Raw genomic sequence first — 24,038 nt, forward strand, 5'->3', positions numbered from 1 at the left:
GGAAGCGGAAGCTTATTGCTTATACAGGAAAAGCAATGGCAGTGTCTGGTGAAAACTGTTCCTTTCGGATGAAGATTGGGAAATACACGTGGAGGTAATAATGGAGCACAGTCTCTATATTAATAATATAACTTAATATAGTAATTCAATTCAATTAGGGACTGTGAATGGAGACCGTGCTTCGGACAGTAAAATATTTCAGCGGAACTTTTACTGGTAATACTTCAACTCTGTCGTTGATATAGTCTGTCTAAAATCTATGGTTTAACATGTTAATCTACTTAAACAGAGACTGTTTGTTGTGGTTCTCTTTACAACTGCCTATTTTGGAGCCAATGATTCTTAGGTTTGGAGCTGTGTAAAGGTCTGCGACCCAGACTTTTGCCGCTCATACCGACTTCCGCCAATAAGCTGCATGATTCAAAAGTTATGAGATAGTATGTTGTGACTTTGATTACAAAGCTTTAAGTTTAAGTCTTAATACATCGGTATACACCAACCAGATACCACTCGAATGCTTTGTCGGAAATACTGTAATTCAACGTGGATCGTGCCTAGCAGTTGCATCAGGATTGGCAAAGAAGTCTTCCGACATTACTCCAAAAGCTGTTGAAGTCATGACTTCCATTTACGACGGTAAGTTGTAGGCTAATTTTATGACAACAATCGATTTAAGAACAACCAACTAGTGAAGAATGTTGCATGTTTTTTTTTTAATTCTTCATCTTTATCCTCCATTTACGGGAAAATGGCGGAGGCGTTATGCATAGGACCATTTGATCCAGACCTGCTTGGGAGTTTCCACATTCAAGTTTCCGATTTCATTTGAAGTTTGATCTTGTCAAATAGTCCTACTACCGAGATTTTAATTCAGTTCAGCCCCCTTAGAGAGTGTGCAATGTGCATGATAAAAGAAATATTGTTACTTTTTGTAAGAGCGGTAAGAGTAAGGCTTTTGGTCGGCTGATTTTTGATAAAGTAAAATGTATTCCTGTTTTACAGATATAGCTAACATTGAGATGGTTGTGCTTTCTTTTTCAGAGTTTTTGAAAAGTCGTGATGAAGGGCGTTTGATACGGCTATTTTCTCAAGATGCTAAGCGGTTGTCCTGCGAAACTGGTCTTTCGATAGGTGAGGTCCTAAAATGTTTAGATGTCATTCCAATAATTTTTTGCGAACGGAAGAATGAAGCTACTGCCAGCAATCTTCAGACATCAGACATTGTTATCAGTGACGAGGATAAAAAAACAGTGAAGTATATTGGAGGTTATATAATAAAAAATCTGCTACGCAAATCTTGGAACAAGGAAACAGAAAATTTTTTTTTGCAAAGGTGCGTTAAAAAAAGTTCGGATTCTTCACTGCTCGAAATAACTGACCTCCTTCTTCGCATATTGATTGCTTTGGAAAAAGCCTTTCGAAAGAGCAAGTCGTTCGCTGGTATCAATTTAAATATTATGAACGAGTGTCTGGCATCGCCACATGTCCAAGCACATATACAACAAATGTGCGTACATATGGATCTTGAAGATACCAGGCCATGCGTCTCGTGCGTCCATAGAATTGCTCGCTTATTTTTTAAAATTAGGGGCCATCGTTTTGCTAAGTCATTAGCAGAAAATGCCACAGCAAAGAACAGTAAGTCTCTTCGCAACTCTTTGAAAAAGCTGTAACTTGCTATTGAACTCTGTACCGTAAGTGATTCGTTTTTTTCTATTTGTGTTCTGTGCCGTATTCTTATTTGCTGGCTGTGATTGTTGTATTTCATCTGTTATTCGGCTTGCCTTTTTAAGTCATGTGTTATTTCTCTTATGACCTTACACTAAAGTAGAGGACGAATTGCTTTCTTTTCGCTTATTGAATACAAGTATTTCCAGTTATTTGTTGTTGCTTTTTTTTCCAAAAAGAATATCAACCAATAATAATTCATTCGCAGAAACTCAACATTAACATTATCATAAAACACTAGGCAGTCACAAGCAAATTTATAAATGGACCACTACTCTTTCCGGCGTTTCTTGATAGGTTGACCAATTGCACAACCGTGATGTAATTCGCGCTTTAACACAATGGTGTTGTTTCGGTATCCAAACTCATGAATATTGGGATTTTGGTGCCTTCTCCCCAACGCTCTTTGGTGACCAAAGTAGGCTTCGAGGCTGTCTTGAGATATTCGCCTTGTTGCTACGCACCCAAAACCACGACGCAGAAGATAACGGACAAGCTCGACCATGCTCTTTGTGGCCAAGCGTAAGCCATCAAACGTTTGTTTTGATAAAAAAGATTTTTCTAATGAGCTTCTTCCAAACTTCTGCATGTTAGCTTCTCTCCACTGCTCTAATCGCGGAATGAAGATGTTTTCCAACCAACTATGACGGTCATCATGGATATCGCTGAAAAAATTGAAAACTATGAATATGGAGTGTGCTGGGCGTCTGTTAGCGGTATCGGTGAACGGGAGCTGAAGAAAGTATTATCGGAAAAATTGTGTTTCAATTCTTGTCGGAATCGCCAGCATACCAGCTTGTTGTTTTTACAAAATTTGCAAACTGCGTTAGAAAATTTTTGAAAACTGCTTTACCAGCGACCGTCCGCAAAACCTACACAATAAATCATATGACTTGGATATAGCTAGGTGTCTTCCTCTCTGTCTCACACACACCTAAAATCTGTACAATACATTTGACAATGGCGACGAAAATAGAAAATACCTGTAAACTCGAACACTTCTTTTCCCCTTGCCTGGTCGAGTATTCATGTAGTCGAACCACGAGTCCATCATTGAAACAAAATCTGCAGTCTCTTTCATTTCTTCCCTTTTTTCAATTGGGAAAAAGTTCTTCATGGCCGTAGCAACAGAAGCAGATAATGTTTGAGCTGCCAACTTCACACTCATTTTGGAATAGCTTGTCAATCGAATGTGGCGGGCTGACAAGCGATTTCGAGCTAATTCGCCTTTCTGAAATCAAATATACGTTTCCGTATGAGAGAGTATTGCCATTGTGTCATATGAACCAATACGGTTACAAAAAAAAATTACCAACTGCAGATTCAGCCATCGCAAGACTGGTATAAACAACAAAAAGAAAACTCTTGTCTCATATCGGCTGTAATGAAAAAAGTATCCACCGCAAGGGCAAATAATGAGACTACAACACTCAAATCTTTCCACAAGCTTGCATTCAAAATAAAAAATTTCGATATCATTTGAACAGGAAAAAACAAGAAAGTAACTGCAGTACCATAAACTCTATTTTTATCTTTTTACATCATCTAGCTCCGTTAATACTTACCGATAATCAATCAAAGTGCGACGTGAAGGTAAAATCAAAATTCGTCTTAATTCATCATAACAAGAAGCGCTTTTCATTGCTAAATTTAAAGCAAATCTAAAAAAAGAAAAAAGCAACACATTCAAAAAGCGTAAAATTTTATCACCTGCAAACTACATTTTTCATTAACCATGCATATCTGCTTAATCAACCTGAGGTTCGTTAATTGTTATACGTTCAGCAAAGAATTTTTCAACTTTGTAAGTAGAGTTATAGATAGTGAGTGAAGCTGGGTTATTAAAGTGCAACTGCACGATTGAATTAACATAGGCTAGAATCCATTGCCAAGACATCTGGAACCTGTTGAATAACTCACTTCCTTACAATTGAGGCCCACAGTCGAGAAACCGACCCATTTCTCACGCTCTCTAGCGCTTCTCTCTCACGCTACCTGGAAGTAGCAAACTCGTCAACGCCACCTAGCGATATGACGTCAGTTGGAGTCGAGACCAAACTAGCCGAGATAGGCTTGGTTGCTACTGAATGCGCAAATTTATAAGGCATCCATAGTGAAGACGCATCTTTCAGCCAGCATTATACAAATTTAGTTGTTCATGCTTGTGTGCCAGGAGTGGTTTGCGAAGCCCATCGCCGAAGGCTAGTTTCGTAGATTACAACAGCCAAACTTGGTTATATCGAAAATATGTTGTATTGTACGGTATTGCAGGACATAGTACAGTCGACTATCATGCGATAACGCTTTAGCATTCATTGGGACTGTCTTCGGCGGTGTTGACATCTCCGTTCTATAAAAATAATCTAGATGAAGCTAAAAAAAGACTAGAATAAGCCAAATTGAAGCAGAAATAAAGTAAAAGGATAAACCAACATACAATACTGATGACAAATCACATTACGACACACAAATCGAAAACAAACCAAACCAAAAAACACCAAATCTAAAAATAAACGAAACGGTTGCAATAAACCAGGTTAAACCAAGACTAAAATGTTAACACTGGTCTTTGGAACCCAGCATAGTCTCCATCGTCACTGGGATACTTTCTGCGGATAAATGACACAATGCAGGATGGCAGCACGACTCTGTTGGACTTGCCCAGAACTTCTCCATCTAACAGCCACTCCAGCACCTGCCTATAGGCGACCAGCCTGAATTGCCTGGGAAATGTAACAGCAAGTCGTTTAATAATGAATGGAACAATTACGCAACCAGCTCTTGAAAGGCTGTTGAACAATGAACAGTAAACAAGCTCAAGTGAACGCACTCATAAGAAAAAGAGATGTCAATAGAAATGTAAACCTAATAGCCTACAAGGCAATGAAGGAATATACTGTACTTCATATACTGGTTCCACCCATATGCAAATGGATATGTTTTAAGAGCATACTAGATATGCCGGTTATAACATGCAATTGTTACACTACTAAGGTAACTCTACAATACTCCACCAATCTTTTTGACTATTTTATTTCAAATATTGCTGCCCTTCAATTGTTGTGTCCCACGACTTCTCGGATAGTTCATATTCAGATGACAGATAGAAAAATGAAGAATGAGCAGATGCATCTCTATTTTTAAGTGGGGTAGAAGATGCAACTGGCTTAACCAGACTGGAAAGCAACATTGTTTCAGTGTTCGTGCCCACGGTATTTCGTCCAAACCACGTTTGGGTACCTGTTGAGAACTAATGCTGTAGTAGTGGCACAATAGACTGTTATGAGTAGTTGTAAATAAGCAAAAAGAAACATTTTAACATTGACTGCAGAATCAATCAAACTTTAAAAAAAAGATAGCAGATAAGCACTTATTGGTAGGTGACTCACCAACAGATCGCTTTGTAGTCTGCTCCTGTTTTAATGAAACCTGACAAGCTTTGGATTGGAAAGATGCTGTTTCACACCGGGTGGAAACATCCAAATGACTCACTTGAAAACTCGCAGTTAACCATTTGTTTGTCGACATCCGCATTCCGCAACCTCCAATACCTAATATGTATTGTAAAGTACACTTTGCTTTATTAACAACCATTGAAGATTATAACGTTTTGAAATTGGTACCATGCCAGTATTAGATGCACTTGAATTGTACATAAGAGATTAATGCAACAGCATTATGCGGTGATTTTGACTACTGGGTAATTTACAAAAAAAGAAAGAAATATGATAGAACGATAAACCCCTCGGCCACCACCAGAGATAAAAGAGGAGGACATCACCCGTAACAGAATACAAGCAGCACATTAGATTGAACCTGTAGCCTATATTAATTATGTTGGTTCATCAATACAACAATGCAAGGCTACAAACTGTCATCTCATCATGCATAGCAACGTCAATGGAATCTTCAGCAGCAGTCGTCACAGCTTGTTGAGATGCAGTGGTTTTACTTTTCTTGGTCGAACCCGCACCCATTTCATCATTCATGGCCTACAAAACATTGACAGTTAATATCAGATTACTGTATGTCTCACACACCTCCTGAACACATATGAAGACCTGGGTAGCACAATTGTAGTTTGGGCAACATTGAATTATGATCAGATTATGAATCCCACTAGCTGCATTCTGTAAAAGTTAGGAAAGAAAACAATCTGGACATCAAATTTGTATAAAAAATTGCTAAGCCATATATTCTGAGCCAAAAGTTGTTAATCCCAATTGAGAGATAAAAGGTGTTATGTCAAAGTAAGTACCGTAAGCAACACAGTAAGTTTTGCAACCTTGCTGTTTTGCAAGGTTGTGATCTGTTGTAATTAGACTATAACAGTGGTACCGGTATTACATAACTACTTAATTGTTTTGAGCAGATGGCACATTGTATGTTCATAAAATTTAAAACAAGTAGGCCTAAAAACATTACATAGGATATGCAGCCTATAGCTTCTATTGTGTAACTACAAACCTTCACTATTGTCCGCTTTTGCATTCGATGATCTCTATCCAGCTTAGATGCAGTAGCATCAGACGTACCGGTAGCAGAAGTACATTTTATGGTGGGAACAGCAGATTTCTTCAGAATGTAACGTTTGCAAAATCCCATATTAACTTCAAAATAATTTTCAAAATCCTGCTCAAGAAAGTGATTTGAGCAGATAACACTGGTAGGGAAGGGTCCATTCCATTTGCGGACTTGATGAGCAAACTTGCACCAGTTAATTCGCAAACGTTAATCGTTAGGGAAGGCAAAAAATGTCACCTTTGCACCAGAAACAAATTTTGTGTGATAGATAGAGCAAATTTTCACCATTTTAAATGTTTGGCTCAGAACTACAATAATCTAAGAAACGAAGTTGCAAGAGAAATGTTTTGTTTTAAAAGTTTTATATATTTGAACTAAAGACTTGAAGCTTACAAGAATGTCACATAACATTGGTTAAGATGTACCATACCTTACCTTGCATGGCCTATGACAGCTTTGGTCTGTCCCTTCACCAACAATTTCAATAGATAAGTCAACAGACCTGGCTTATTTTTTTCAAACTCGAGATTGCAAAGAGCCTATACTACCTGTCTTCACATAAAAAGCACGTGCAACAAGATCGAAGCAGCGAAAAAAAACTTCCTTCCTCTAGGTCTAGGACAAACACAACTAGCTAAACTAAAACTAGTAAAAGACTTGTAAAACCAGTTGTCGCTTCGATCTGACTGACTCCAACTGACGTCATAATCTGCGTGTTGCGCAATGCAGGCGGAACGTGGCCAAAAATACAAGCGCGTGGAAAACCATAGTTTTGATAATTTTTATTGAGATAATTATAGCCTTAAAAAGTAAGGGCGAGATTGGTATTTATAGATTGAAACATGCTCTTTCAGATAAAGTGCGGTCAAAGTCATCGTGCAGTAGCACTTTAAAGTAACCTTGAAAACTGAACGGGGTAACTCAATTTCCAGTTTTATTTCATGCATCATGTATGTTAAGAATGTTTAATTTACAATTTAATTGCTTCGTTTGCACTATTGGTGAAGTGTTAACAATTACCTGATGATATCTGGATGAAATCGTAGTCCGTTTTTACGTTGTTTTTGCATTTTCAATTGTTCCCGATAAAACAGGGAATAAAACGAGTCAGAATTTCGTTCCATAAGCTGATGAATATCTGAAGCAATTGGAGAATCCAATGCAACAATATCTTCCTTTCTGGATAACTTTCGTTTTATTCTTGCAATTCTAAACATGTATATTCGTTTTACAAAGATGTTATGCTGTTGATACTTTAAAAAGTAGAACAAAATCATCACACAAACTAAACTCACTCTGATTTTTGTTTCCTAGCTGTCTGCAGAAGTCGACTCTTTGTTGCCCGTGTGGAAAATTTTTGTAAAGGTAACTTGCCAATTTGAAAATTATAAGCTTCTCTTTGACGTTGCAATTTTGCATTCATCGAAATGCAAAATTTGCAATGTTTGCAAATATCACCATCAGAACCCACAATGATGACAGGACATGAAGGTGAACGGTAAACATCAGTTTGAAGTAAAGAATCATCACACTCTCGAGTTGAAATCACATGGCGGATAGCATTTTTGAAGTTGAAAGAAAATCCTTCCAAAAAAAAAGTAACTTTAGCAGTACATTTACAAGTATATTAATTTAGCTAGGTTAGGTTCGCTTACGCTTAACTGGTCTAGAATTTCAGGCTCACATTATGCTTACAACCGGTAAATACTCAAGCCTTTCTGCAATTTCACATAGGCCTAACAATGTCATAAAAACGCCATAGTAATGCAACTGTGGTGACCCTCTATGCAAACACAGACAAGGTAAGAACTGTAAACTAGAAAGTAATTTTCATTAACAACCTTGAGAAATGATACACATTGAATAAAAACACAATTAGTAATTTGTACAGTATTGCAGGTTGCAGCAAACAAACCTGAACATAAGTGAGAAAGAAGAGATAACACTCTTTGTAAAAAAGTCTTGATTGTGCAAGTGCGGATATCTGGCATGTCAACTGCAGCAATCGAACATTTAAATCCATGATAAAACAACTTGTATGAAAAATTGGCTGTAATAACTAACTCCAATATGGAAGAAACATCAGTTTTATAGCGAGCAACAATCTAAAATAAAGTTGCATTAAAGTTAATGCTGGCTGACAGACTAACTTTAAAAAAATTGTTGGAAAACTGAAGGTTTGAACATATCTTTTCCCCTAAGTTTTTGGTTATCTTTTTTTACCACAAACTCCAACTATAGTAGTACTGCATTTAACGTATATGCCAATCCATGTGCATACACAGTAGCCTACACTCAAACAACATTTACCATGGTCAAAACTCTTAAGAACGTATCAATTGCTGAAACATTTTTGGACAATTCAGTTTGCCTAATTTAGCATATTTCTATATCTACAAGTGTAAAATAAAGCAACTGATACCCTAAACATCTTAACATGATATGGTGCACACAATCGACGCAAGATAACAAAATGACGAAGTAGATCACAAACTTTGGTTTACCCATAACAAGAGATCAAACAATAAGCTAAATTTACAAACTAACCTAATGCAGTAAGTTGTACAAGATTGCTCATGAAGAAACTATGAAAGTTAATTAGTCGTGGTAGGTATACATAATTTATTCAACATCATATCACAACACACACTCAATCTCCATTATGATAAAAATATTTTGCTTACTTGGGAATCAGAGACTGTAAAGTTCCAGTCAGATAAAGATTTTTCCCAACATTGTTTTTTAACAGATGCACAAATGCTGTTGAAATCGTGATGCACTACTGGTGTTGGTAAAGGATGTTTTACTATTTCTCGTCTTGGCTGTGTATTCCGTTTTGGCACAGATTTTTCTGGCAAACACTCCGTAGGAATTGCACCTACTTTGATACGTTTCTTTCCATTTGGAGCTAAAAGAAATAAGTAAAGACAACACTTCAAACCTATAAAAGTAAGATTGTTGTATGCAACATATTATGTGATACAATTCAAGGCAGTCGCTGAGTCTACACTGCATCATCATGCTACCCTCCCAGTACTAAGTAGGCTTAGCTTATCGGTACCTTTAATAAAGTTGATTAAGACTGTTAATGTTGCAGAGCAACATATTGGACATTAGTAAAAACCATATACTGGTACAGGCCTAAGTCACCTAACGCAATATGAATATTAAACATACCGATAGGCCTACTGTCTGTAAACCTACCGATTTTTCAACTGATGCCAGCAATCAATGATGAAATTCAACAAAACTTACTCAAGATGAAATCACAAGTTTTGAAATGCTTCTCGCAAATTCCACATTGCCCACGATGAATTTGAGACTTTATGTTATCTTCTTTTGCATTTGGATTTCGATATGATAATACCAAACGATTAAGCAATTCTTGATGTTGATATTCATCAGTGTCTTTCTTCAAAAACATTAAACTTTTCACTTGCTTAATGTAAACATAGTGTCCCTTTTTATACCTGGTAGAACATCCAGGAACACAACAGAAACTTGGAGCCATGGAATTATATAATGTTATACCACTAAGTACCGTAACTTGATTTGGGCCTACATACCTTGCTGAAATGCTTATAATGCAACTGTTAGCTAGGTCTATAATATGATAATAATAATATAAGGTCTCACTGGACATCTCAATTACCGTACACAAGCATCATTCCATTAAACCAACCGCTAATTTTCTGCAATAGAGTTCACTTTAATATGCTGCAGGCAAATGCGGCAATCTCGCAACCTTCTGAGCATAGAGTTCTGAGAACCACCGTCATTCTGGCAGAATAATTTCTCCGCTTTCCGCCTAAAAAAGTCATCCGTGAATAAGTGCGAGGTATACAATGCGACCCGAGGTACTTTCGACAAATCTCCAATAAAACTATAATCCGCAACATATGCCACTTAAATTTTACATGCATCGGATTTAGTATTGAATTACCTTTCCAGGGGTGTGCACCAATAGGTGGGCATTTGGTAGGAACTCCCAGCAGAACGGTTCAAAGATGGAGGATATATTGACGATAATCAAGAGAATACTGCAATTTTTGCATAATTTACACCTCTCTAATAAAGCTCAAATAAAACTATAATCCGCAACATATGCCACTTAAATTTTACATGCATCGGATTCAGTATTGAATTACCTTTCCAGAGGTGTGCACCAATAGGTGGGCATTTGGTAGGAACTCCCAGCAGAACGGTTCAAAGATTGAGGATATATTTACGATAATCAAGAGAATACTGCAATTTTTGCATAATTGACACCTCTCTAATAAAGCTCAAATAAAACTATAATCGGCAACATATGCTACTTAAATTTTACATGCATCGGATTCAGTATTGAATTACCTTTCCAGGGGTGTGCACCAATAGGTGGGCATTTGGTAGGAACTCCCAGCAGAACGGTTCAAAGATGGAGGATATATTGACGATAATCAAGAGAATAATGCAATTTTTGCATAATTGACACCTCTCTAATAAAGCTCAAATAAAACTATAATCCGCAACATATGCCACTTAAATTTTACATGCATCGGATTCAGTATTGAATTCCCTTTCCAGGGGTGTGCACCAATAGGTGGGCATTTGGTAGGAACTCCCAGCAGAACGGTCCAAAGATTGAGGATATATTGACGATAATCAAGAGAATACTGCAATTTTTGCATAATTGACACCTCTCTAATAAAGCTCAAATAAAACTATAATCCGCAACATATGCCACTTAAATTTTACATGTATCGGATTCAGTATTGAATTACCTTTCCAGGGGTGTGCACCAATAGGTGGGCATTTGGTAGGAACTCCCAGCAGAACGGTTCAAAGATTGAGGATATACTGACGATAATCAAGAGAATAATGCAATTTTTGCATAATTGACACCTCTCTAATAAAGCTCAAATAAAACTATAATCTGCAACATATGCCACTTAAATTTTACATGCATCGGATTCAGTATTGAATTATCTTTCCAGGGGTGTGCACCAATAGGTGGGTATTTGGTAGGAACTCCCAGCAGAACGGTTCAAAGATGGAGGATATATTGACGATAATCAAGAGAATAATGCAATTTTTGCATAATTTACACCTCTCTAATAAAACTCAAATAAAACTATAATCCGCAACATATGCCACTTAAATTTTACATGCATCGGATTCAGTATTGAATTCCCTTTCCAGGGGTGTGCACCAATAGGTGGGCATTTGGTAGGAACTCCCAGCAGAACGGTTCAAAGATTGAGGATATATTTACGATAGACATTAAAATAATACGATTTTTGCATAATTGACACCTCTCCAATAAACCTCAAATAAAACTATAATCCGCAACATATGCCATTTAAATTTTACATGCATCGGATTCAGTATTGAATTCCCTTTCCAGGGGTGTGCACCAATAGGTGGGCATTTGGTAGGAACTTTCAGCAGAACGGTTTAAAGATGGAAGATATATTGACGATAATCATGAAAATAATGCAATTTTTGCATAATTGACACCTCTCCAATAAAGCTCAAATTAAACTATAATCCGCAACATATGCCACTTAAATTTTACATGCATCGGATTCAGTATTGATTTGCCTTTCCAGGGGTGTGCACCAATAGGTGGGCATTTGGTAGGAACTCCCAGCAGAACGGTTCAAAGATGGAGGATACATTGACGATAATCAAGAGAATAATGCAATTTTTGCATAATTGACACCTCTCCAATAAACCTCAAATAAAACTATAATCTATAATCCGCAACATATGCCACTTAAATTTTACATGCATCGGATTCAGTATTGAATTATCTTTCCAGGGGTGTGCACCAATAGGTGGGCATTTGGTAGGAACTCCCAGCAGAACGGTTCAAAGATTGAGGATATATTGACGATAGACATTAAAATAATACGATTTTTGCATAATTGACACCTCTCCAATAAACCTCAAGTAAAACTATAATCCGCAACATATGCCACTTAAATTTTACATGCATCGGATTCAGTATTGAATTACCTTTCCAGGGGTGTGCACCAATAGGTGGGCATTTGGTAGGAACTCCCAGCAGAACGGTTCAAAGATTGAGGATATATTGACGATAATCAAGAGAATAATGCAATTTTTGCATAATTGACACCTCTCTAATAAAGCTCAAATAAAACTATAATCCGCAACATATGCCACTTAAATTTTACATGCATCGGATTCAGTATTGAATTACCTTTCCAGGGGTGTGCACCAATAAGTGGGCATTTGGTAGGAACTCCCAGCAGAACGGTTCAAAGATTGAGGATATATTTACGATAGACTATAAAATAATGCGATTATTGCATATTTGACACCTCTCCAATAAACCTCAAATAAAACTATAATCCGCAACACATGCCACTTAAATTTTACATGCATCGGATTCAGTATTGAATTACCTTTCCAGGGGCATATGTTGCGGATTATAGTTTAATTTGAGCTTTATTAGAGAGGTGTCATTTATGCAAAAATTGCATTATTCTCTTGATTATCGTAAATACATCCTCCATCTTCGGACCGTTCTGCTGGGAGTTCCTACCAAATGCCCACCTATTGGTGCACACCACTGGAAAGGGAATTCAATACTGAATCCGATGCATGTAAAATTTAAGTGGCATATGTTGCGGATTATAGTTTTATTTGAGGTTTATTGGAGAGGTGTCAATTATGCAAAAATCGTATTATTTTAATGTCTATCGTCAATATATCCTCAATCTTTGAACCGTTCTGCTGGGAGTTCCTACCAAATGCCACCTATTGGTGCACACCCCTGGAAAGGGAATTCAATACTGAATCCGATACATGTAAAATTTAAGTGGCATATGTTGCGGATTATAGTTTTATTTGAGGTTTATTGAGATTATTTGAGATCAAGCGGCGCTGGTTCGACTCTCGGGGTGTGCGCTTGAGCAACGCACGTTAAGGACTGCTCTCCATTCAGCGGCATCTAATGGATGGAATAGTTCCCCGGCAACAAGACTTCAACAATCGGAAACTTCACTCTGTCAATCTCGGTGACCGGGCCTGCGTCAGTGATGCGAAGCCTCTACAAGTATGCGAAACTGCCAGGATTAAGCTCTGCAAGAAGCTTTCCCAGTCCGAGGATAAAGATTCAATCAATCAATCAAAAGGTGTCAATTATGCAAAAATTGCATTATTCTCTTGTTTATCGTCAATATATCCTCCATCTTTGGACCGTTCTGCTGGGAGTTCCTACCAAATTCCCACCTATTGGTGCACACCCCTGGAAAGGCAAATCAATACTGAATCCGATGCATGTAAAATTTAAGTGGCATATGTTGCGGATTATAGTTTTATTTGAGGTTTATTGGAGAGGTGTCAATTATGCAAAAATCGTATTATTTGAATGTCTATCGTCAATATATCCTCAATCTTTGAACCGTTCTGCTGGGAGTTCCTACCAAATGCCCACCTATTGGTGCACACCCCTGGAAAGGTAATTCAATACTGAATCCGATGCATGTAAAATTTAAGTGGCATATGTTGCGGATTATAGTTTTATTTGAGGTTTATTGGAGAGGTGTCAATTATGCAAAAATTGCATTATTCTCTTGATTATCGTCAATATATCCTCCATCTTCGGACCGTTCTGCTGGGAGTTCCTACCAAATGCCCACCTATTGGTGAACACCCCTGGAAAGGCAAATCAATACTGAATCCGATGCATGTAAAATTTAAGTGGCATATGTTGCGGATTATAGTTTTATTTGAGGTTTATTGGAGAGGTGTCAATTATGCAAAAATTGTATTATTTTAATGTCTATCGTAAATATATCCTCAATCTTTGAACCGTTCTGCTGGGAGTTCCTACCAAATTCCCACCTATTGGTGCACACCCCTGGAAAGGTAATTCAATACTGAATCCGATGCATGTAAAATTTAAGTGGCATATGTTGCGGATTATAGTTTTATTTGAGATTTGTCGAAAGTACCTCGGGTCGCATTGTATACCTCGCACTTATTCACGGATGACTTTTTTAGGCGGAAAGCGGAAAAATTATTCTGCCAGAATGAGGGTGGTTTCTGAGAGAAGTCAGTTAGGACCACTGAAGCGTGACTGGAACGGAGATGAAGCACGAAAAAAGCCAAGTTTCCCGTCTACGTATGTAAAGTCTATGGTCACACCTGTGAAACATTACATAATCGTTAAATCTTGAATTACGAGATATGGTGTAAGCCAAATTCAACAGGTGTTTGAATAGCTTCATAATGCTTATCATTATTACGTCACAGAAGCTGCTTACGTGCGTTTGAAATATTGCAATCTATTCTCGTCATTTTAAAATTGTTGCTTGAAGAGTTGTGTTACAGACGGTTGTTCGCCTGGTCAAACGTCATGTAGAAACCGTTCGGGTCTACTGAATATTACGTCATGGAAATTCCTAAAACATGAGCCAAAATTGCACCATCGTCCGTAAGACTCGTGTCAGACCGGTTTAAACCTGTTTCAGTTTGAGACCTGTTTGGACATGAAATGCTGCGTCACGAACTGCTGGCGTGCCTTTGAGTTATCACAAATTTTTCTGATTCATTCTTGAAGTCGTGTGTTGGAAGTTGGTCGCACATTTAACTGGTTTATTTGGTGCTTGCTAGCTGGACAAACTCTCCGTCTTTTATCCAAGTAATCTGTATCGTAGTGACAGTTTTAGAGGTGTACGGCGTTGCACCAGTCATTTCGATAGCCGCGGCTAATTTTACTGGAATACACTTTGAATAGACGTTTCGAAGGTGTGTTTATTTTTCGGTCATTACGTACAGACAAACGGATCCGGGAACTTTATGTTACAATTTTCCCACGAAGAATTATGGTTTACCGCTGTGACCATAAAAAATAAAAGACGAGTTCTTGTCAGTTGGTAGGTCAAGAAGAAATTAAAGCAAGAAAAATAAACGACGATTTTTGTTAGCTGGTAGGCCAAGAAGCACTTGAAGGCATAAAAATAAACGACGTGTTTGTTGTCAGCTAGTGCAGAAGAACTACTTAGAAGTACAAGAAATAATAAAAGAAGATTTGTTGGTTGGTAGTCTACACTCTTACAGAAGCAAAGAAAAGTAAAGACAATTCTTCTCAGTTTGGTACAGAAGAAAAATAACTTTGACATTCATTGGCAAGAAAGAAGATTAAAAGACAATCCATCTGTGCTTGTAGATTCAAGTGGAAGAATCCAAGCAAGTTTTGTGGACTTTAGGACTTCATACTCGTACAGCTACGGTATCGTGCATTTAAATTCTTTTTTGTATTTTTACGGTCTTTGCAGTTAAGTTTTTTATAACTACTGTAGCCTAATAATTTTGTGTGTTTGTGTAACTTAATTTTTTTAATTGTTAATTTAGCCCCAACATTTAATATGTCTACAGTCGGTGGCGACAAGGACTCGACCGCCGTAGACTCGACTGAGTTTAAGCCTGATGATGTTCTTTGCGGTCGGGCAGGCCATTCTGGGGAGGGACCCAATAACGATGAGGCTAAGTCAGTTCGAGAGGCCCGGCATCTTAGACGGGATATTTTGACTCAAATTGGGGAACTTTCTGTGGCCCTAGGTTCTTTGAGTGATAAGCAGGAACTGTTAATTTTTAGATCTAAGTTATCTACTTTAGAAGAGGAATTACGGCATTTCCATGCTCTTTTGACTAAAATCTTTAACTCTGCAATCTTGGCAGAACTTCGTGATAGGGTAGATCCCGAATTTAACTCTTTAAAACATAACTTCGAACAAAAAGAAAGTGAGTTGTCAGATAGGTTGGATGCTGACATACATCCTGAGGATAGCGCCTCAAACGTAAGCACTAGGATGTTTGAGAGCTCGTCACGGATAGTTACACAAATTAACCTACAGTTAAAACGAGAGGAGCTCCAGATACAAGCTGAGGCCGAAGCGAGAGCTGAGGCCATACGAGCTGAGGCTGCTGCGAGAGCTGCAGAGGCCGCCGCGAGAGCCGAAGCGAGAGCTGCTGAGTTCGCACTCAAAGACGCTCAGTTGAGGGCTGAACAACGAAAAGAGGTAGTTTTAGCTGAATATCGATCAGAGGCGGGCTCCCGGCGTAGCTCTAAGAAGAGCTCTTCTAGGCATTCCAGAAATGAACATCAATCGCAGTTTAATTTACATAACCTTTTCCAAACGCCCGTTCAACCTGTGAGTGGACCAGGGCAATCCACACGTTTTCCAGCTGTTTCAGGAGGTCTCGGGGCCGCGGCTAAGGGTCTTCCGAATGCTGTAGAGCCAAGGTCTGCGAATTACAACCGAACTCCTCCCCCAGAGCGTACAGGTCACGGGGCCGCCATTAGTAGTAATGCTTTGCCCCCTTTACAGTTTTCTGCGCCGCTAGGTTTTGATCGCCCAGCTACACGTAATTTGGGTGGTTGTGAGAGGCGTATCGCGTCTACTGATTTTAACGTGTGTGAGGATCGTGATCGGGCTGTGCATGTGACTGAGCCCACTCAGCCCCTCAAGGGATATAGCTTGTCTTCTCCCGCTAAATCGAGTTCTCAACAGCAGGATTGCTTTTTTGAATACCAAAATAGTAGGACGTTTTTCGATAAGGCGGCCTTGATTGGTTACGATGGTAATAATATGCCATTTATCTTCTTTAAAAATCGTGTTACGGCCTTAATGGCAGCTTCGCCCTTTAAGGGGACTCGTTTGACTTTGTTACAAGCAGCTTGTGTTAGGACAGCTGCGCAAACGATTGCTAATTTGGTTTCTGACACCCCTGGCTTGTCAGAGGAAGACGGGATAGAAATGTCGTTAGCTCGCTTGTCCCAGCGTTTTGGGGTTCGTGGAGGTCTTTTTGCAGAACCGGAAATTAGAAAGTATCGCTATGGTAGCAAATTGACTTCGACCTCTTCCAGTGATCTGAAAGAGTTTAAAGATGAATTATCGCAGTGTTTGCTTTACGCGCAAGCTTATGGTCAGCGTGATAAATTAGAAGGACGTTTTGTTTTGGATTTGGCTAAGCGACTCCCGTTTGACGCTAAGCAGCGTTATCTTGACTTTTTAGGTGATCAGTATGGTGGCACTGATGAGCCTACCTTTCAGAGTTTGTTTGAATTTGTAGTACGGGAGGAAACGCGTAAGTCGACTGATTTTAGCATTATGCTAATGGGCGATTCTGGTGAGTCGCAGCAATTTAAAAAGTTTGGCAAAGGAAAATTGCCTTCATGTCCGGTTAGGCAGACGTCTGTAAAACCCCATGATGATGTGATGTCAGGGAGTTCGCAGTACTCGACTGTTGTTGGCGCACCGCGCGGTGGTGAAGCCAAACGTAAAAACCTACCGGCATGTATTTGTTGTTCGTCACGTGGTCAAGTTGAATATCATTTTTTGTCTAATTGTAAAGAATTTTTGCGCTTGACACCTAAAGATCGGAGAGATGTCATTGTGAAAGCTGGCAAATGCTTGAATTGTTTGCGCCAGCATATGGTTAGGGATTGCGTTCATGCAAATAACTGTCGTAAGTGTGGGCCTAACAACGATAGGAAACACTATTTTCTTCTGCATGATTTTTATGTGACGTCACGTGATTCTCTGGATTCGGTTGGGAAAGATGATGCTCGTGCCAGAGTTCCTGTGCGTAATGTTAAGATTGGAAATGTTAAAGCAGCCTTTAACCGCGTTACTGCTGCTCGTGTTTTGAATCCAATGACTGGCAAATCGAAGTTGGTGTATTGTCAGCATGATCCTGGTTCGCAGTTGACGTTTGTTTCGAGTGATTTGGTGTGTGAACTTGATCTTAAACCGTACGATAAAGCGTCGTTTAAAATGGATACCCTGGCTGGTCAGAAAGCTACTTGTGCTGACCTTGTCAAACTCAACATCCAGTCGTTAGAGACAGATGAACTGTTTTGTGATATAACTTTGGTGGTTAACCCAGCTTGGGCTGACGATGTTAAAACTTTACCGCATAAACAAGATTTAAATGGTTTCCGTCATTTTCATGACGTGAATATGTTTCATTTGAATGATTGTAGTACTGTAGATGTACTGATTGGCAACGACAACGCTTATTTGATGTGTGCAAAAGAAGAGCGTGTTGGTGAAAATCGTAGTGAACCACATGCTTTGCTCACTCCTCTCGGTTGGTTGGCTTGTGGTGGTAAGTCACCCTTAGATGAAAGCGTTGCTAAAGTGTGCAGAGTGCAGACGTCTTCAGAGTCGGATGTCATCTCTGGCTTTCAGCGTAAAATTGAGTCTCGTGATATGGAAATAGCAGACCTGAATAAAGTCATTCAGGATTTGACGTTGCAAAATGAAACCTGTGAATTGTCTCGCAATGATAAGTTGGCTAGAGAACTTGTTGAACCGAATATTGAGTTGAAAGATGGTCGATTTGAGATACCTGTTCCGTTGAAGGAAGATATTGATCTACCTAACAATTTTGTGTTGGCGTCAGATAGAGCTGCTGCTTTAAGAAAGAAAGCTTTAAAACAACCTGAACTTCTTGATTTCCTTACTGACACCATGAAAGATCTTAAATCAAATGGCTATATTGAGCGTACTGGTGAAGCAGGAAATGTCAAGGGATTTGAATGGTATTTACCATACTTTGTTACGTCACAATTAAAAAAGCGCATTGTTTACGATGGCAAGTCTGAATTTCGAGGAACTTGTGTTAATGATGTAATGTTTTCGGGTCCTGACTTGTTAAACCCTCTGGTAGATGTCTTGGCTAGATTTCGGCTTGGTAGATTTGGTCTCATGGCTGATGTGACTAAATGCTTCTTTCAAATAGAATTACCTGAGTCGCAAAGGGATTTGTTTCGTATATTGTGGTTTGAAGATGATGACCTTGAAAATGGTAGGATGGTACCATTTCGTTTTTGTGTACACCCTTGGGGAATAAAGAGTAGCCCGTATATCGCTTGCTTGGCTATAAAGAAAATGATCGAGCAGAATCCCAGCAGTGCTGGTGAATTGACTCTCTGCAATATTGCAAATAATATGTACATGGATGATTTTATATTTTCGGCTGATAGCTTAGAGGAAGCTCAGCAAATCACTCATGAATCAATTGCTTTGTTTAATAGCCGTGGGTTTAAACTGGGTAAGTGGAGTGCTAACAAGGAGGCTATGATTGTCTTGTCAAATTTAGATAATGAGATGCTTTCACCTTTGATTCGTGACATTGACTTTCAGACTGAAAATATGACTTTGCCATCAGCGAAGACATTGGGTTGTGTGTGGCAAACCGAGTCTGACGAGATGCGTATCGCATGTTCCTTAAAGCCCTTAGCTAAACACACGCGCCGAAGTATGCTCAGTCAGCTTGGACAAAATTTTGATCCGCTAGGCTTTGGAGCGCCATTTTTTCTAAAAGCACGCCTTATACTTCAGCAATTGGCGATAGACAAGTTTGATTGGGACACCGAGGTCCCTGATAGCTTTGTTAAAGAGTGGGAGTCGTGGCTTCGCTCTTTGGACCTGCTTAAGGATTTTTCGTTACCGAGATGGTATTTTGCAAACTCTGGTGTGTGCAGTCCGGATGATATTGTTTCATATCAATTGCATGGGTTTAGTGATGCTTCGAATCAAGCTTTCTCTTCTGTTGTTTACTTACGTAGACTGGTTAACGGAGTTCCGAGTGTGTCTTTCGTTCTGGGTAAATCTACCATTGTTGTAAAAAATCAGTTTTCTTGGCCGATAGCTAGGAAAGAGCTTGTTGCCGCTTTGAATACAGCCAGACTCGTGAAGCAGGCCTACGAGGCATTGAAGATGCCAGACTGCCTTAAGTATTTTTGGTGTGATTCTCGTACTGTGTTGCAGTGGGTTAAAAATCCTGATTTACGTTTGAATAAGTTTATTACGCGTCGAGTTGAGCATATTTTATTGTTGTCTGGAGCCCAGGATTGGCGTTTTTGCCCTACCGATACGAACCCAGCTGATGTTGGCACAAGGCCAAATCTTATTACAAAGAAAGAATTTCGAGAGTTGTGGTTAAATGGTTCTAGTCTTCTCTACCAGTGTGAGGAAATTCCATCTGTAGAAAATGCCACTCCAGTACCTGTCCACAGCCTATATCTTCGTGACGAAGAGGAGTCGCTTGACGTTGGACAGGGTGGTCTTCACAGATTGATCGAGGCCGCACCTTCTTTGTATGTTATGAAAAAGAGAATCGCTTATTTGGTTGCTTTTGTTGAATTTTTGTGCTGTAAAACGAGAAAGCGTAGCTTTGTGAAGCCAAAACTGGATGCATCTTATCTTAACAGTGCTTCAGAGTTGGCTGTGAAGTTTGTTCAGAAGAGCGTGTATGGCGATGTGGTACATTTAATGACCAAACGATCGCCGGATGCCCTTGAGGAAGTGATAAAGCGAGGTAGTGTTGGCGCTTCGCAACGTGAGAAGGAACGGTTGAAAGAATTACGTTCACTTAAAAAGTACAGACCTTGTGTAGATGACGCTGGTGTAATCCGCATTGAAGGGCGCTTAAGTAATTCTCCCGAGATTTCTCTAGAAGCAAAGCATCCGATTGTTTTGCCTTCGAAACACCCCTTCACTAGGCTTGTTGTACTGTCGCATCATAATCGAAATGCGCACTGTGGAGTACAGCACACTTTGTTGTCTACGCGACAGAAGTTTTGGATCGCTAATGGTAATGCTTCCGTGAAGAGGTATCTTAATGATTGTGGTGTATGTGCGATTGAGAAAGCTCGGCCTATAAGGCAGCTCATGTCTGATTTACCTTTGTCTCGCACAACTGCGCATAGGAAACCCTTTTTTGATTGCGGCTTAGACTATCTTGGACCTTTAACTTTCGTTGAAGGTAGAAGTCACAAAAAAGCTTGGGGACTCTTGTTCACATGTATGGCATCTCGCGCTATTCATGTTGAGCTGGTTACGTCATTGTCGCTGAGTGATTTTTTACTTGCCTTTACAAGGTTTACAGATTTACGTGGGCAGGTTAATGCTATCTATTCCGACAATGGAAGTACCTTTCAGGCAGCATCTAAGAAGTTACCCGAGTTGATAGGATCAGCTGAATTTCACAACGCCCTGAGACAGAGAGAGATAAACTGGGAATTTATACCTCCGTATGCTCCGGCGCAAGGTGGCGCCTGGGAGGCAATGGTTAAACAATTTAAAATTGCATTTTTTCACATTTTGGACTCTTCAATTCGTAAGCCCAAATTTATTGAACTGCTTACGTACACAGGCAGTGCCGTTCGGATCGTGAACGAACGCCCTTTGGTACCTTTGAGTGACGACCCTAGGGATTTTACTGTCATCACCCCTGCCTCACTTTTGACCCCATACTTAGACCCATACTGTGCTGTTGGGCAACCACATGATCGTGACCAATTAAGAAGGGATTATCGGTTCAATTTGTCACTTTCTCATCAGTTTTGGAGTAAATGGATTGATTTTTACTTGCCAGGTCTTCAGGGCCGGAAAAAATGGCTAAAAATGGCCGAGAATTTGGAGCCTGGTCAACTTGTAGTGGTAGGTTCTCTCCAGGACATTGGTAAACGTGGGAAGTATCAGCTTGGGAGGGTGCATGAGGTAGTTCCACAAATTAGGAAAGGGAAGCCTGTAGTTCGTAGAGCTAAAGTTGCCGTCTGCAACTATGATGAGAGTACGGGGAAAGTGAAAGTAGACTGTGTGTTGAGGGATATTTCGTGCCTCGCCCCCGTAAAGAACACCTAAGTGTTAGGGTTTGAGCCTGGTTTTGTCTGCGGTGGCCGACACTTGTCTGAGCCCAGAACAGTCGGTTATTATCGCAACCATGGTATATAGCGTCATTTTTTTGCGTGTACCTACTACCTATGGTACCAATTTCATGTATCGTCGTGTTTATTCTTATTGCTGTTCATTCTTTGCATGCCCTTTGTATTTGCGTATTAACTTAAACGTGAGTAATTCAAACAATTTGTGTATCATGTGTTTTTATTCATTGGCTCACAATTGTCGTCAATTCTTTTTTAGTTATGCCATGTCAGACTGTCATAACTAGGGGCCGCTATGTTACAGACGGTTGTTCGCCTGGTCAAACGTCATGTAGAAACCGTTCGGGTCTACTGAATATTACGTCATGGAAATTCCTAAAACATGAGCCAAAATTGCACCATCGTCCGTAAGACTCGTGTCAGACCGGTTTAAACCTGTTTCAGTTTGAGACCTGTTTGGACATGAAATGCTGCGTCACGAACTGCTGGCGTGCCTTTGAGTTATCACAAATTTTTCTGATTCATTCTTGAAGTCGTGTGTTGGAAGTTGGTCGCACATTTAACTGGTTTATTTGGTGCTTGCTAGCTGGACAAACTCTCCGTCTTTTATCCAAGTAATCTGTATCGTAGTGACAGTTTTAGAGGTGTACGGCGTTGCACCAGTCATTTCGATAGCCGCGGCTAATTTTACTGGAATACACTTTGAATAGACGTTTCGAAGGTGTGTTTATTTTTCGGTCATTACGTACAGACAAACGGATCCGGGAACTTTATGTTACAATTTTCCCACGAAGAATTATGGTTTACCGCTGTGACCAAGTTGGTCGCATATTTAACTGTTTTGCTTAGTGCTTGCCAGCTGGACAAAATTTCCGTCTTTATCTCAGTAATTTGTATTGTAGTGACAAGTTTTAGTGGCGTACGGTGTTGCGTCGCAATTTCGACAGTCTTGAAGCTATTTTTACAGAAATGCAATTCTTGAATAGACGTTTTCAGAAGAGTGTTTCTTTCGGTCATTACATACAGACGAACGGATCCGGGGATCTTATGTTACAATTTTCCCACGAAGAGATTATGGTTTACCGCTGTGACCACTACGTAGCCAATGAAGTTTATTACGTATCAGTAGCCTGGGCCAATACTTCAAACAACTTTGAAGTTAACTTGCAAATTAAGCGTAAGATGACCAAACCTCATGATTGAAAACGAAATAAAGGGTTATTTGAAATCTCATAATCGAAAATCAACCAATCTTCAAACCAACACAAATGTCAATCAAGCAGAAAGCAACTGAGCAAAGACGTAAATTGCCTGAAAACAGTAGCCTACGACGTTTTCCAAAAAGATACAATGCAAGAGTAAGCAAGTCTGCAAGGAGTTATGTGGCCTCCAGTAAAATTAGAAACTAAAATCATTGCATACAACATTTCGGTCTCAAGCATTTGTAGCGTCTGCGGCTTTTCTGATGTTTCCTTGCGTCTCAGTGTCGTTGTGAAATCTGTGTTTGTTAAGAATTCGAAACGCTAGAATTTGGGCGTTGCCTTGGAATTTGTACCACTTACAGTACTGGACAATTTATTATGGATTTTTTTTGGACAATTTTACAGCAAATCTCAATTTTTTTTGTTTTTCCGATAACTGAGAGCTCAGAAATAATTGTAATGGTGGCCCAAAGCAAAGAAACTGCCATTCTACACAATCAGCATTCAACAGCCCCACATTGTGATGTCATAATGGACGTCACAAAGGCTCAACTAAACTGCTGGCATTGTAGTGTAGAGGCTTGCGCCATTATGACGTCACAATCCGGCATAGTTACGTGATTTTGAATACCGATGTTGGAGAATTGCAGCTTCTTTGCTTTGAAACACCATTACATTTATTGTAGTGCTCTCAGTTATCAAAAAAAATCTGAAATTTGCTGTAAAATTGTCCAAAAAAATAAAATTTCCATAATAAATTGTCCAGTACTGTAGGGCTTGATATACATATACGTAGTTTTACGTCGTTGTAGCGTTGTGCATCTGTCGCATGCTGCATTGCTTGAAGCATTCTAATCACACGGAGCTTCTTTAAAATCAACCGCTCAGTGCTA

The 24,038-nt window shown here is 39.4% G+C and overlaps 2 protein-coding genes and 1 long non-coding RNA gene across 3 annotated transcripts; 1 reads left to right on the forward strand and 2 right to left on the reverse strand.

Annotated features, from left to right (window-relative positions):
- LOC145784090 (uncharacterized) lies at nucleotides 1–1,192 on the forward strand. Its single transcript, XR_014290977.1, has 3 exons — nucleotides 1–94; nucleotides 504–636; nucleotides 1,042–1,192. It is a non-coding gene; the product is annotated as an uncharacterized LOC145784090 (long non-coding RNA).
- Nucleotides 1,193–2,816: 1,624 nt separating this feature from the next.
- Nucleotides 2,817–9,948, reverse strand: LOC145784803 (uncharacterized). The gene is made up of 7 exons (XM_082596647.1): nucleotides 9,508–9,948; nucleotides 8,937–9,160; nucleotides 8,168–8,357; nucleotides 7,548–7,836; nucleotides 7,273–7,461; nucleotides 3,294–3,389; nucleotides 2,817–2,959 (listed from the first exon to the last, which is right to left on the reverse strand). Exons 1-7 carry the CDS (start codon nucleotides 9,893–9,895, stop codon nucleotides 2,947–2,949), a joined length of 1,389 nt encoding a protein of 462 aa, XP_082452773.1. The 5' UTR covers nucleotides 9,896–9,948; the 3' UTR covers nucleotides 2,817–2,946.
- Nucleotides 5,235–6,671, reverse strand: LOC145784654 (uncharacterized). The gene is made up of 3 exons (XM_082596520.1): nucleotides 6,196–6,671; nucleotides 5,601–5,720; nucleotides 5,235–5,279 (listed from the first exon to the last, which is right to left on the reverse strand). Exons 1-3 carry the CDS (start codon nucleotides 6,331–6,333, stop codon nucleotides 5,235–5,237), a joined length of 303 nt encoding a protein of 100 aa, XP_082452646.1. The 5' UTR covers nucleotides 6,334–6,671.
- Nucleotides 9,949–24,038: the final 14,090 nt, after the last annotated feature.

This window comes from Aplidium turbinatum, chromosome 15, assembly GCF_918807975.1.
Source record: "Aplidium turbinatum chromosome 15, kaAplTurb1.1, whole genome shotgun sequence".
NCBI lineage: Eukaryota > Metazoa > Chordata > Ascidiacea > Aplousobranchia > Polyclinidae > Aplidium > Aplidium turbinatum.